At 37.5% G+C, this 13,740-nt stretch overlaps 1 protein-coding gene across 1 annotated transcript; it reads left to right on the plus strand.

Annotated features, from left to right (window-relative positions):
• Positions 1-1,720: 1,720 nt before the first annotated feature.
• Positions 1,721-6,988, plus strand: LOC106391983 (disease resistance protein RML1A-like). Its single transcript, XM_048770074.1, has 3 exons — positions 1,721-3,550; positions 4,037-4,333; positions 4,437-6,988. The coding sequence occupies exons 1-3, from the start codon at positions 2,471-2,473 to the stop codon at positions 4,962-4,964; spliced, it is 1,905 nt and encodes a 634-aa protein (XP_048626031.1). The 5' UTR covers positions 1,721-2,470; the 3' UTR covers positions 4,965-6,988.
• The last annotated feature ends 6,752 nt before the right edge of the window (positions 6,989-13,740 follow it).

The following is a 13,740-nucleotide window of genomic DNA, read 5'->3' on the forward strand; positions in this document are numbered from 1 at the left end:
AAATTTATTGATCACTGTAAGGCACATTTACAAGAGATATTCTATGCTAAACTAGAAAAAGAATGAAAGAATACAGTGGCCCAGTTTTTATGCTTAATTAAGCTCAAACCATCTTCTCAGTAGTCCTTGAAGCGGATGAGGCCATGCATATCGTAAAGAGGATATGCGATTACGAACCAATTTTCCAATCCTTTAAGTGAGTTCATCGAGTGAGACCCATATTCCTCCATGTCTTCTTGAGTTCCTCTCCATCCAAATTAAATAGATAGCGCAGTGAAAATTCAGCCTCAATAGGATAGTGTCCATGCGGCATTTATTGGAGTTCATAAGAGTTGTTATCGTTGCTTCCCAGTCAGGCGAAATGGCTTGGCCAAATATTCTTCCAGTGATGTTCATCCATAGGTAAACGAGTAAGGGCATGCGAAGTAAAGATGATCTCTTGTCTCATTCTTTTCTCCACACAGCATGCACACTTGCTCAATCCCCAAAATCCTCATTCGATCCTCCGTAAATAATCTGTTGTTGAAAGCAAGCCAAACCATGAAAGAGTGCCTAGGGACTGTTGGACCCAATTTCGGTCAGTACATTAATGGACCGCGATCAAAGATATGACCCGAAAGGAACTGAAGCCCATAGCAAGCAATCCAGCTCGAAAACGAAGACTTCGAGGTCCCGGAGATCGCGGAGCAGTCACGAAGATCGCGGAGCAGTTACGAAGATCACGAGGTCGACTCACTATAAAGGAAGAGGAACCGACATGAAGAGGGAGACGTTGAAAACTCTAGAGAGATCTACACACATACATCGACCTTGTTTTCATCCCAATCTTAGATCCTTTCTTTACCGATCTCATTTGTATCATTCGATCTAGTTCAACTCATTGTATTCGATCTTATTCATCAATAAAGTCTATTTTTACCTACTGGAAACTGTTTACATCGTTGTGTTATAAAGATATTGTTGCTTACATCATTTGTCTTCCCTAGATCAAACTTCCGATCACTATCAAATACTTTGTGTAGATTTTAGGTTCTACAGGGACCGCCTGAGAAAACCAGACAAGTTTACTCCAAGGGACCTTATTCTTCCTGATACGAATTTGGTTCCAGGTCTGGGCTGAAGAGAAATCTGTCTTATATTCGCCATTCTCATGTCTCCAAATTATTAGTCGAATAATTATAACACATGTCATTTATTATTTGGTTTAAAATCTAAATATATCTATCTTACTGAAAACCATAAAATTAAATAGGAATCTACAAAAATATCTATCCTTTTTCCTTAAATAATAACCACAAAAAATTACTAAATGATTTAAAATACATATGGAAATTAATGATTCTGAATACTACACTTTTGATACAATTTTTCTATTTTTCTTTACTTTTATGATATTAAGAAAAATCAAACAATCACACTATACATATAATAATAATTTCAGATTTTTATCGTACATGTTATATTTAGAATTTTTAAAACGACCATGAATTACTGAAAATATTAAAGTCCCACTCACAAAATTTTGTAATTAATGATTTAGAATTTTGTTATAAAAAGAACATAAATGATCATAAAATCATATGAGTATAAATTCTCATTTAATAAACATTCAAATTTAAAAATTATCTATTTTAATAGGAAAATTGCCAAAATACCACATTCATTATACCATTTTTCTTTTTTACCTTAACTACTTTTACCCTCACTTTTAAAGAGAAAAATATCATTTATAATCCTAAGGTTAAATAATCTAGACTTTGGAATGTTGAGCTTAGGATTCTAATAAATATATAAATATATATTTTATTTTTAAAAAAAAATTAAAAAATAGTTTCAAAAATAATTTTTGAATTTCAAAATGAAATTTTTTAAAAATAATTATAAAAAAGTTCGAATTTGAAAAAAGTATAATTTGAAAACATATTTTTTTTTGAATTTATTTAATTTTATTTATATAATTATTTAAATAATTATTTATTATATATATAGAGAGCAAAGATATAAGGGTCTTTTGCATCTTAATGAAGAAGATATTTTTAAAAATGTCTCTTTAGAAGTGTTAAACATGAATAATGGTACCAACAATGTGGTAAACATGAAAATTTCCTATGTTAATATGGTTCAAATTAGATTATATAACTTGACCATACAAATATCTACAAATATTTTAATTACAATTTAAAAAAATAATATATATATTTGGATTGATAAAATTAATTATTTTACAATTTTAGTTTGATCAAATCATTAAAATAATTTTAAATATATTTTCTTATTATTTAAAAATATTTTTAAATTTTTGTAATTATTATTTTTTTTTAAATTTACCTAGTTCTATGATAAAAATGATGTTTTTGTTGAGTGAATAATAGAAACAAATTTCCGATTATTATGAACAGAGGAATGTTATCTCTCTGACTATTTGATAGGTAATATTTTTTTTTCTTTTGTTAGGGAAAATGAAGCGAGAATGATTGAGAAGATATCAAAAGATGTTTTAGATAAATTGAATGCTACACCGTCTAGGGATTTTTGTGGCATGGTAGGAATTGAGATTCATTTGATGAAAGTACTGTCTTTGCTAGATTTAGATGATGATGGAGTGAAGATGGTTGCAATCTCTGGTCCTGCTGGGATTGGTAAAACGACCATTGCCAGAGCTTTACATAGCATATTCTCGAGCCGTTTTCAACTAAGTTGTTTTGTGAACAACCTTAGAGGAAGTCACCATAGTGGATTTGATGAGCACGGTTTGAAGTTGCATTTACAAAACCAACTTCTTTCACAGATGTTGAACCAAAATGATATGAGGATAAGCCATCTGGGTGCTTTAAAAGAAAGGCTCTGCGACCACAGAGTGCTCATCATTCTTGATGATGTGAACAGTATAAAGCAATTAGAGGCGTTGGCTAATGAAACTACATGGTTTGGCCCTGGAAGTAGGATTGTAGTTACCACAGAAAATAATGAGCTTATGCAGCAACATGGTATCAACTATACGTACCATGTGGTGTTTCCATCTGATGAACAAGCTCTCAAAATCTTGTGTAGATATGCTTTTAGGCAAAGCTATCCACATATTTGTTTCAAAGAGCTTGCGTTGAGAGTAACAAAGCTTTGTGGTAATCTTCCATTGGGTCTCCGTGTGGTGGGTTCATCTTTACGTGGGAAGAATGAGGAGGAGTGGGAAGAGGTAATACTCAAGCTAGATACTATTCTTGATCATCAAGACATCGAGGAAGTACTAAAAGTCGGTTATGAGAGTTTACATGAGAATGAACTATCTCTATTTCTCCATATTGCTGTCTTCTTCAACTATAATGATGTTGATTTTGTGAAATCCATGTTCGCTGACAATAATTTGGATATCAAACACGGGTTGAAAATCCTGGTCAGCAGATCTCTCATACATGTATCTACTGATGGAGAAATAGTGATGCACAAGTTACTACAACAAGTGGGTAGAAAAGCTGTTCGTAGAGAAGAACCATGGAAATGCAGGATCTTAATAGAGACTCCAGATATCTGTGATGTTCTCGAACGTGCCAAAGTAAGTTTTTTCGTATTCTATATGTCGATATCCTTTTTTCATTATCTAATATGGACCTTTTTTTCTGGGGGGGGGCATCTTGAAGTTAAATCACTATAAAATCTCATTTAGATTTTTATTCTTTTAGTTAAGAAACTCTAATCAAATATTTTAAAACTCTACACAAACACTCTAAAATCTCATTTCGTTTATGAGATTTGGATTTTTATCTTTTAGTTTAGAAACTCTAATCAAATATTTTAAAACTCTACACACAAACACTCTAAAATCTCATTTAAGTTTATGAGATTTGGATTTTTATCCTTTTAGTTAAGAAATTTCGCTCAAATACTTTAAAATAAATAGAAATATCCTATAATATACATTTAAAAAAAAAAATTATGTTTGAAAAATAGTGGATTTGTCATTTGTCATTTTAATACAAACAACCTCAAATCTTACATCTATCATGCTAACATTATCTTTATAATTTGAATATTGGTTTAGGGTTCTAGAGCTGTATCTGGCATATTATTTGACATATCTGATATCGATGAGGTATCTATCAGCAGTAGAGCTTTTAAAAGAATGCCTAATCTTCGATTCCTCAAGATTTACAAAAGTAAAGAAGGTGGAAATGATATAGAGAATATACCTGAGGACATAGAGTTTCCACCTCGTTTAAGGTTACTACATTGGGAGGCATACCCAAACAAATGTCTCCCTCCTACATTTCATCCTGAATATCTTGTTCAACTCAATTTAAGAGATAACGAGCTAGAGAAGCTCTGGGAAGGAACCCAGGTTAGTTTTTCTTATAAAATATTTTCTTATTTTTAATAGTTGATGTACTTTCTCATCTTGGTTTTCAAGATATTCGTACTGATGTGTTTTTTTTAAAACTCAGAGACTTCAAAATCTGCAGAAGTTGGATTTGTTTGGATCCTTGAATTTCAAGGAACTCCCGGATCTTTCAAATGCATCAAATCTTGACAGTTTGGATCTGAGTGGTTGCGAGAGTTTGGTAGAGATCCCTTCCTCTTTTAGAAATCTTCATAAACTAAAGCAGTTGACGATGTTGTTGTGCATAAAGTTACAAGTTGTTCCAGATCACTTCAACTTGGCATCTCTTACATCAGTAGTCATGGTGGGATGCTGGAAACTGAGAAAACTCCCTGGTATTTCCAGGAATATCACGTCACTCTCAATCGCAGACACAATGCTAGAAGAATTGCCTGAATCAGTAAGGCTTTGGTCTCGCCTTGAGACGCTCTCAATATATGGCAGTCTCAACATATCACCAATTTGGTTAGACCGGTGGCAAGAGCGAAAAGGCGCAGATATTGTAACAATTCCAGACTGGATCAAAGATCTTCATGGGTTAACATGGCTTCATGGGTTGTCCAAAACTTGCGTTACTGCCAGAGCTTCCTAGCTCGCTGAGAAAACTAACAGTGGAAACTTGTCTATCACTAGTATATTTCCCTTTTGACTCTCAAGTTACCGATTTCTTCTTCCCCCACTGCTTCAAATTGTGTCCAGAAGCACGAAGTGTAATTATCCAGAAACAAGGTCGCATGAGTGCATACCTGCCTGGAGGAGAAATACCTTGGGAATTCGAATACCAAGCTACAGGAAACGCCTTGACCATCCCTTTCGATATCTACCGGTTTAGGATTTGCGTTGTGATATCTCCTAAACGGGAGCATATAGAAGATGTTAACCTAGTGTGTCGAACACGCATAAACGGTTACCCTGTTGACTCAATAATATATCGGCGTCTCCCCAATATACTGTTGGGCCTAATTATTAACCCTAATGGTTCAAATAATATATGACAAAATGTGAAAATGAAATGGGCCTATGGGTTCTTATAAAAAGTCTTGTTGGCTTTAATGAAATGAATTTAACAACATCCCACATTGGTTGGGAGAGTTGATTTTGAGGAGTATATATATGTTTTCATGACATGAGAGGTTAAACAGCTCAGAGGAAGAGAGAGCTCCCCACGCGTGCACCGCCGCCGCCGTCCGGCTCGGCTTGGGTGGAGGGCCTTTGGGTGGAGGGCCTTTGGCCCGATAAGAACTATTCTTTTTGGACCAAGTTAAGCTCAACGTTTTGCCAGTTATTTCGGGAAAAAAAAACAGCATACAATTTTATTTAAAACGACAAGTAGTTTGTCTAAAAATTAAAAAACGTCATGCATGTTATCCTCTCGAAAATTTAAAACGAGATAAGAGAGAGTCTTGAGGAAAAAGTTTCGGAACTCAACTTCCCTCGATCTCCGCGAGATTCTCGCCCACGTGCAGCAGCTGTTGCGGGAAGTGGGTCTTCTCCGGCTCTTTAAATATCGTCTCTCCTCTTCCTTCATTTCTTAATTTTTTTTTTCTCCTGATCGAAATCCAACAGCAAAAAATCCCTCTGCGTAAGTCTATATTGCGAGAGTGTTTCGTAGAGTTTATAGTTCGATAGGGCGATCACGAGTGAGGCGTGATTCGTCTGCCATGGTTGTATCCTGGGACTCTATATTCGTACAGTCCCGTCTCACTAACGGAGCGAATATTTTGAGTTAAGGAAAGAGATCATATCTCGCCTCCATGTCTATTTGCGAATACGGTTTCTTATCGTCCTCGTATTCGTTTTTCTATATTCGTCTATTTCCTTAACTTCGCTTTTATTATATCGTTTACATCGGTCCGGTTTTCCGGCTTTTACAATCTTAACTCAAAATCGCTTTATGTTTAAAGCTTTAATCGGGTTGATAAACGATTAATAGAAACGGGTTTTGGAACCGTGTTTGCGATTTGCTTTCTAGCATTTCCGCGAAACCTTTTGTTCTTATCTCACAACGATGTTTGCGATTTGCTATACGCTTTTCCGCGAAACGTTTCTGCCTAAATGTGTTTCCGATTTGCCTTAGAGCACTTCCGCGAAACGTTTCTGGTTTATTTCATTACACTTTGCGGATTGCTTTCTAGCATTTTCGCAAAACGTTGATACATTCTTCAAACGTTATATACATGAATCGTTTCAGTAACCGTTTTCTTAAGCGAGTTTGTGAAAAATTCTAAGTCTATAAAAATGGTTTCTGCGAACGCTTTTAAGCGAGTTTGCAAAACGTTTTTTCCAGACTTATATCGATATGATTTGGTTCAAATACCAAAAATGAACATCGATTTTAGACTATTATTTTCTTTAAAATAATATGTTATTTGTTGAATGGAGTACTAATCCGTTTTTTCATGTTTTCTCTACAGAAAAATGACAAACGATAACAACACCCCCATTGACACCACGGATGTCATTCAGACTCCACTCAACGCTGCAGCAACTGATGCAACTGGCATGACAACCGCTACGACAAACATCACAGCATCTACCGCTGCAGCAACAACAAACACTATCCTCCCTGCGGGAAATGCTGCTGATGAAACCACTCGCCGTAGCCTATTTGGTGCTGGTCTTTATCAGACGGGTTCAGTATCAGCATCTGCAAGTGTTCCGGTGGCAGTTCAAACTCCTCCGGCTGTACCTAGCTTGTTCACTGAAGGACTGATGCCAGACAAGTTTGATGGCAAAGGCTTCAAAATGTGGCAGAAGAAGATGATGTTCTTTCTGACAACAATGAAACTGGGCAAGTTTATCCAGGAGGACAAGCCCCTGATTCCGTACGGAATAGATGATGTTCACAGTCTTGCAACTGTTGACATATGGGTGCATTCCGACTTCATCTGCAAAGGTTACATTTTGGGTCGTCTGATTGACCCATTGTACCGTGTCTACTGTGAGATCCCCACGGCGAAAGAGCTATGGAGATCACTGGACAAGAAGTACAGAGGTGAGGACGCTGGCTGCCAGAAGTATGTGGTCTCAAAGTTCCACGACTTCAAAATGGTGGATTCAAAACCCATCATGGATCAGGTGGAAGCGCTTCAGCTCATTTGCCATGAAATCGCTGCTGAAGGAATGTCCATCTGCGAGACATTCACAACTCTCAGCTTCATTGAAAAGCTTCCTCCAAGCTATGCGGATTTCAAGAACTACTTGAAGCACAAGAAGAAGAAGATGGGGCTCGAGGAGCTCATCATGAGGCTTCAGATGGAATCCAGAAACCGAATTGCTGACAAGGTCACTGCTAAGGAGCACAGTGTCAACATGGCTGAGCACAAAGGCAAAGGAAAGGCACACGCCCATTCTCCTGCCAAGCCTTCCAAAACTGCTGCAGCCCTGAAGGCTTCTGGAAAAAACTTCAAGAACAAAGGCATTGAAATCAATGCGAATGCGAATGTGGAGAAGTTCAGGGGGAAATGTCACTACTGCCACAAAGTGGGGCACAAGACTGTTGAGTGTCGCAAAAAGATCAAGGATGAGAAGGCTCAGGCAAATCTCACAGAGGAGGATCTCGTTGCTGTGGTGACTGAAGCCAACATGGTTGAAAGCAACAACCCCAAGGAATGGTGGTATGACACTGGTGCAACCACCCACATTTGCACCGATAGGGCGATGTTCAGCACCTATCAGAAAAGCATGACTGAGGAGAAGCTCAAGATGGGAAACACTGCAGTCTCCAAGATTGAAGGACGCGGCAATGTGATTTTGAAGATGACATCTGGACATGAGGTCACTCTGACGAATGTGAAGCATGTGCCTGACATGAGGAAGAACCTGGTCTCGGGAACCTTGCTCAGCAAGAATGGATTCGCCACAAATTTTGAGGCGGACAAGCTCGTGATTAGGAAAAATGGGATGTATTTGGGAAGAGGGTATGTTAAGGGTGGACTTGTCAAGTTGAATGTAATGACAGTCCCTCCGAAAGTTGTAGCTTCAAAAGTTTCAATGAATAAGAAAGAGCCAGTTGCTTATTTGGTTGAGTCTTTTAATATATGGCATGAAAGATTAGGCCATGTAAACTACAAATCTATACAAAGATTAATGAATTTAAATCTAATTCCTAAATGCAAAACAAGTAAACAAAAATGTGAAGTATGCGTACAGGCTAAGCTCACGAAAACGCCATCACCTCGTGTTGAAAGAACTAATAAACCTCTAGATTTAATTCACACAGATTTATGTGATTTAAAATACTTACAAACTAGAGGTGGGAAAAAGTACTTTGTGACCTTCATAGATGACTGCACAAAATATTGCTATGTATTTTTATTACATAGCAAAGACGAAACCTTAGAAAAATTTAAAGAATTTAAACTCGAGGTCGAAAATCAGCTTAAAACAACTATTAAAGTAGTTAGAAGCGACAGAGGAGGCGAGTATGATGGTCCATTCAATGCATTCTGTAAAGAACGTGGAATAATCCATCAAACTACAGCTCCTTACTCACCAGAATCTAATGGAGTTGCTGAACGCAAAAATCGAACTCTAAAAGAGATGATGAATGCAATGTTGCAGGAATCTGGGTTACCCCAGAACATGTGGGGGGGAAGCGTTTCTTACCACTAATTATATCCTCAACAAAATTCCACACAAGGTAACTGGTAAAACTCCATATGAATTATGGAAAGGTAATTTACCTTCGTATAAATACCTCAAAGTGTGGGGGTGCCTAGCAAAAGTTGCTGTACCACCACCAAAGAAGGTATCTATTGGACCTAAAACAGTGGATTGCATCTTCATCGGATATGCACATAACAGTAATGCTTATCAATTTTATCGATTTCTGGTACATAAATCTGAAATATCAGACATTCATGTAAATACAGTCATGGAATCAAGAAATGCATCTTTCTTCGAAAATATTTTTCCATATAAGGAAAAACAAGGTCCAAAACGAACTTGAGAAGAAAGAGACAATGACAAGAACTCGGAAACTGAGACAAACGTCGAGATTTCTATAAATGATATTTCAGAAAATGAAGAAAAAGATGAACCTCGAAGGAGCAAAAGAGCTCGAAAAGAAAAATCTTTTGGAGAAGATTTCCTAATGGCATTTTTAGTAGAAAATGTTCCAAAAACTTTGGCAGAAGCCATGGCTTCACCAGAAGCTCCATTCTGGAACGAAGCTGTCAGGAGTGAATTTGATTCGATCATGCAAAATTATACTTATTACATAACGGATTTACCACCTGGCTGCAAAGCATTAGGGAATAAATGGATAATGACACGAAAACCTGGTGGAAAATACAAGTCTAGGCTTGTAGTTCAAGGATTCCGACAAAAAGAAGGCCTTGACTATTTTGATACATATTCTCCAGTGACGAGAATAACATCAATAAGACTGATGATAGCAATCGCAGCCTTAAGAGACTTAGAAATCCATCAAATGGATGTAAAAACTGCTTTTCTAAATGGTGATTTAGAAGAGGAAATTTACATGAAACAACCTGAAGGTTTTGTCATTCCCGGACAGGAAGACAAAGTATGTCGACTTGTAAAGTCACTTTATGGGCTTAAACAAGCTCCTAAACAATGGCACGAAAAATTTGACAATACAATGATGTCAAATGGTTTCAAAATAAATGAATGTGACAAATGCATATACTACAAAACTACCAAAAATGCGTATGTTTTGATATGTCTATATGTAGATGATATGCTCATTATTGGAAGGAATAAAGACATTATCAATCAAACAAAGAACATGCTCAAAGGGACATTTGAGATGAAAGACTTGGGATTAGTAGATGTAATTCTCGGGGTTAAAGTCACAAGAAATTCAAACGGAATTATCTTAACCCAATCTCATTATGCTCAAACAATATTAGAGAGATTTAAAAATAACTCTAATAGTACGGCGAAAACTCCGTTAGATCCCCAAATGCACTTGACAAAGAATTCAGGTGAAGCGGTTTCACAAAACGAGTATGCACGTGTGATCGGAAGTCTCATGTACTTGACCAATTGTACTAGACCGGATCTGGCGCATGCAGTAAACGTACTTAGTCGATATACAAGTAATCCAGGTCATACACACTGGAAAGCTATAACGAGGGTATTCAATTACTTGCGTTACACCAAAGATTTTGGGCTTCACTATGGTAAAGAACCAGCAGTTTTAGAAGGATACAGTGATGCTAACTGGATATCAGATTCTAAAAACTCAAAATCCACGAGTGGATATGTCTTTACACTAGGAGGAGCAGCAATATCATGGAAATCTACCAAACAAACAGTGTTAGCCAGATCTACCATGGAATCTGAGTTCATAGCCTTAGACAAAGCAGCAGAAGAAGCTGAATGGCTTAGAAATTTTTTGGAAGATATTCCTATGTGGGAGAAACCTTTGCCAGCTATACGCATACATTGTGATAGTCAATCAGCAATAGCTCGGGCTCAGAATAATCTCTACAATGGAAAATCTCGTCACATCAGAAGACGACATAAAACCATTAGACAACTTATCTCAACTGGTGTAATCACAATAGACTACATCAAATCGGCTGACAACCTAGCGGATCCATTTACTAAAGGTTTGCCACAAGATGTTGTTGCTAAATCATCAAAAGGAATGGGTTTAAAGCCTATAACGAATGAGGATGCTTGATGGCAACCCTACCTATCATGACTGGAGATCCCAAGACGTAGGTTCAAGGGGAAAACAAAATCAAACAGAATCTAACCAAAGCACTTGAGACAGAGTAGTCTATTCCCAGCTCCTAAGATGATAAAAGTGCTAACAAATGTGTGAAGGATAAGCATAAGCTTTTAATGATTCCATAGCTTCTAAGCGGGGTATTACTCAATACTTTTCATGGTCAAACACCTAATGAGTGTGAAATGGGGGCGTTTCTAGGAGAATGAATGCAAGGCTATATTCTCTAAGTTCACTCATGAAAACCAGGAATAGTTCAGGGCCACAATGAACACAATAGAGAACTAAGTTCTACGGAAAATGAAGCTGCGTTATGCCTGTTGTCTCGGTTTACATAAAACACCGGTTGGTTCAAGACATCATGTTCACCTTCTGGTAAAGTAAACCCGACAGATATTAACTATGAGTGGTTCAAGGCTTAAAAATGCCACCAACTCAAACACAGTGAATTTTTCGCAAACACTCTCGATAAGTCTGTCTAGTCTAATCAGGATTAGAATAAGTATAGTTTTTCTTTAGAGTCTATCGAGTCTGCATTTAGTCTGCATATGTTTTAGAAGAGTCATTTCTATTCATGTGGGGGATTGTTGGGCCTAATTATTAAGCCTAATGGCTCAAATAATATATGACAAAATGTGAAAATGAAATGGGCCTATGGGTTCTTATAAAAAGCCTTGTTGGCTTTAATGAAATGAAGTTAACAACATCCCACATTGGTTGGGAGAGTTGATTTTGAGGAGTATATATATGTCTTCATGACATGAGAGGTTAAACAGCTCAGAGGAAGAGAGAGCTCCCCACGCGCGCGCCGCCGCCGCCGTCCGGCTCGGCTCGGCTCGGCTCGGCTTGGGCTTGGGTGAAGGGCCTTTGGGTGGAGGGCCTTTGGCCCGATAAGAACTATTCTTTTTGGACCAAGTTAAGCTCAACGTTTTGCCAGTTATTTCGGGAAAAAAAAAACAGCATACAATTTTATTTAAAACGACTAGTAGTTTGTCTAAAAATTAAAAAACGTCATGCATGTTATCCTCTCGAAAATTTAAAACGAGATAAGAGAGAGTCTTGAGGAAGAAGTTTCGGAACTCAACTTCCCTCGATCTCCGCGAGATTCTCGCCCACGCGCAGCAGCTGTTGCGGAAAGTGGGTCTTCTCCGGCTCTTTAAATATCGTCTCTCCTCTTCCTCATTTCTTAATTTTTTTTTTCTCCTGATCGAAATCCAACAGCAAAAAATCCCTCTGCGTAAGTCTATATTGCGAGAGTGTTTCGTAAAGTTTATAGTTCGATAGGGCGATCACGAGTGAGGCGTGATTCGTCTGCCATGGTTGTATCCTGGGACTCTATATTCGTACAGTCCCGTCTCAATAACGGAGCGAATATTTTGAGTTAAGGAAATAGATCATATCTCGTCTCCATGTCTATTTGCGAATACGGTTTCTTATCGTACTCGTATTCGTTTTTCTATATTCGTCTATTTCCTTAACTTCGCTTTTATTATATCGTTTACATCGGTCCGGTTTTCCGGCTTTTACATATACGAACGCCACATTTATTTATTTCTCAATCTGAATGGTTTGACGGTGGCGAAGACGCCTGGCTTGACTTTGACTCCCATATATCGTTCCATTTCAGCACCACATCCCAGGATGTTGACATTACTGAATGTGGTGTCCAGGTCTTGAGGGAAGAAACTGACGGAAGCATTGGAAGCCAGGAAAGCTATGACGATGAATGTCTTTCTGATGTGAGCAATGAACCTTCCTCACAACAAGTGTATGATAATCTCTCGGGTGGGAACTCTGACTCTTGTTCAGAACAAGTTTCCGAAGACGAGGATAAAAGTGTTACTTTAATTTTTCTTTTCCTTTTGAGTTTGATTATAAATATTATTTTGTATAGCTTTCATAAAACACACTAAAAAATGTAAATTCACAGTTTTATCTGGACTGTCAGTATATGTTGATGTGGTTGACAAGTTATTGGGGAGAGTAAAATGAGCCCAAGAGACCTCAATTCTTACTAGAAACCGAGAATATTTGTAGTCTGGTAGCCTGAATACATGGCTGCATATGACTGTACTAAAGTCGAGAAGTTTGACGTCAAAACAGATCTTTGTGTAGCATTCCAAAAATCCAAAATTTCTCATTTCCGTTAAGAGAATTCTACTAGCTCCATAACCTATTACGGTAAAATTTAGGATTCTCTTTTTCTTTTATTATAAATAGGAATGTTTCCTTCTTTTTTTTCATCACCAAAAAAATAGAGAAAAACCTTACAAAGATTTTTGATCGACGTGCAGTCAAGCACCCAAACCTTAGATCCGATCCGGACCGCCTCCACTGTTGTCGAGCCATCGGTCTTCCATTAGATTCACTGCCAATCGCTCCTCGATCATTTGACACCCAGATCGTCGTTCGTCATCATTTCTCTTCTCTGAAAGTAAGTAAGTTTCCCTTGAAATGTAAGTGTATTGACTTCACAATATATAGTACAATGTAGTTGAGAGATATGGGGGATCTCCTCTAGAATCACAGGAATATAAGAGAATATACAAAGGAATATCTAAACTATACAAAGATAGTTATCTTATCTAATAACCTCCCGCAGTTGCAGCGTGGGGTCTCGCACACCAAGACTGGATCGGAAGCTCGTGAAGAGAGAGGACGGTAG

This window comes from Brassica napus, chromosome C9 (genome assembly GCF_020379485.1).
Source record: "Brassica napus cultivar Da-Ae chromosome C9, Da-Ae, whole genome shotgun sequence".
NCBI classification, from domain to species: domain Eukaryota; kingdom Viridiplantae; phylum Streptophyta; class Magnoliopsida; order Brassicales; family Brassicaceae; genus Brassica; species Brassica napus.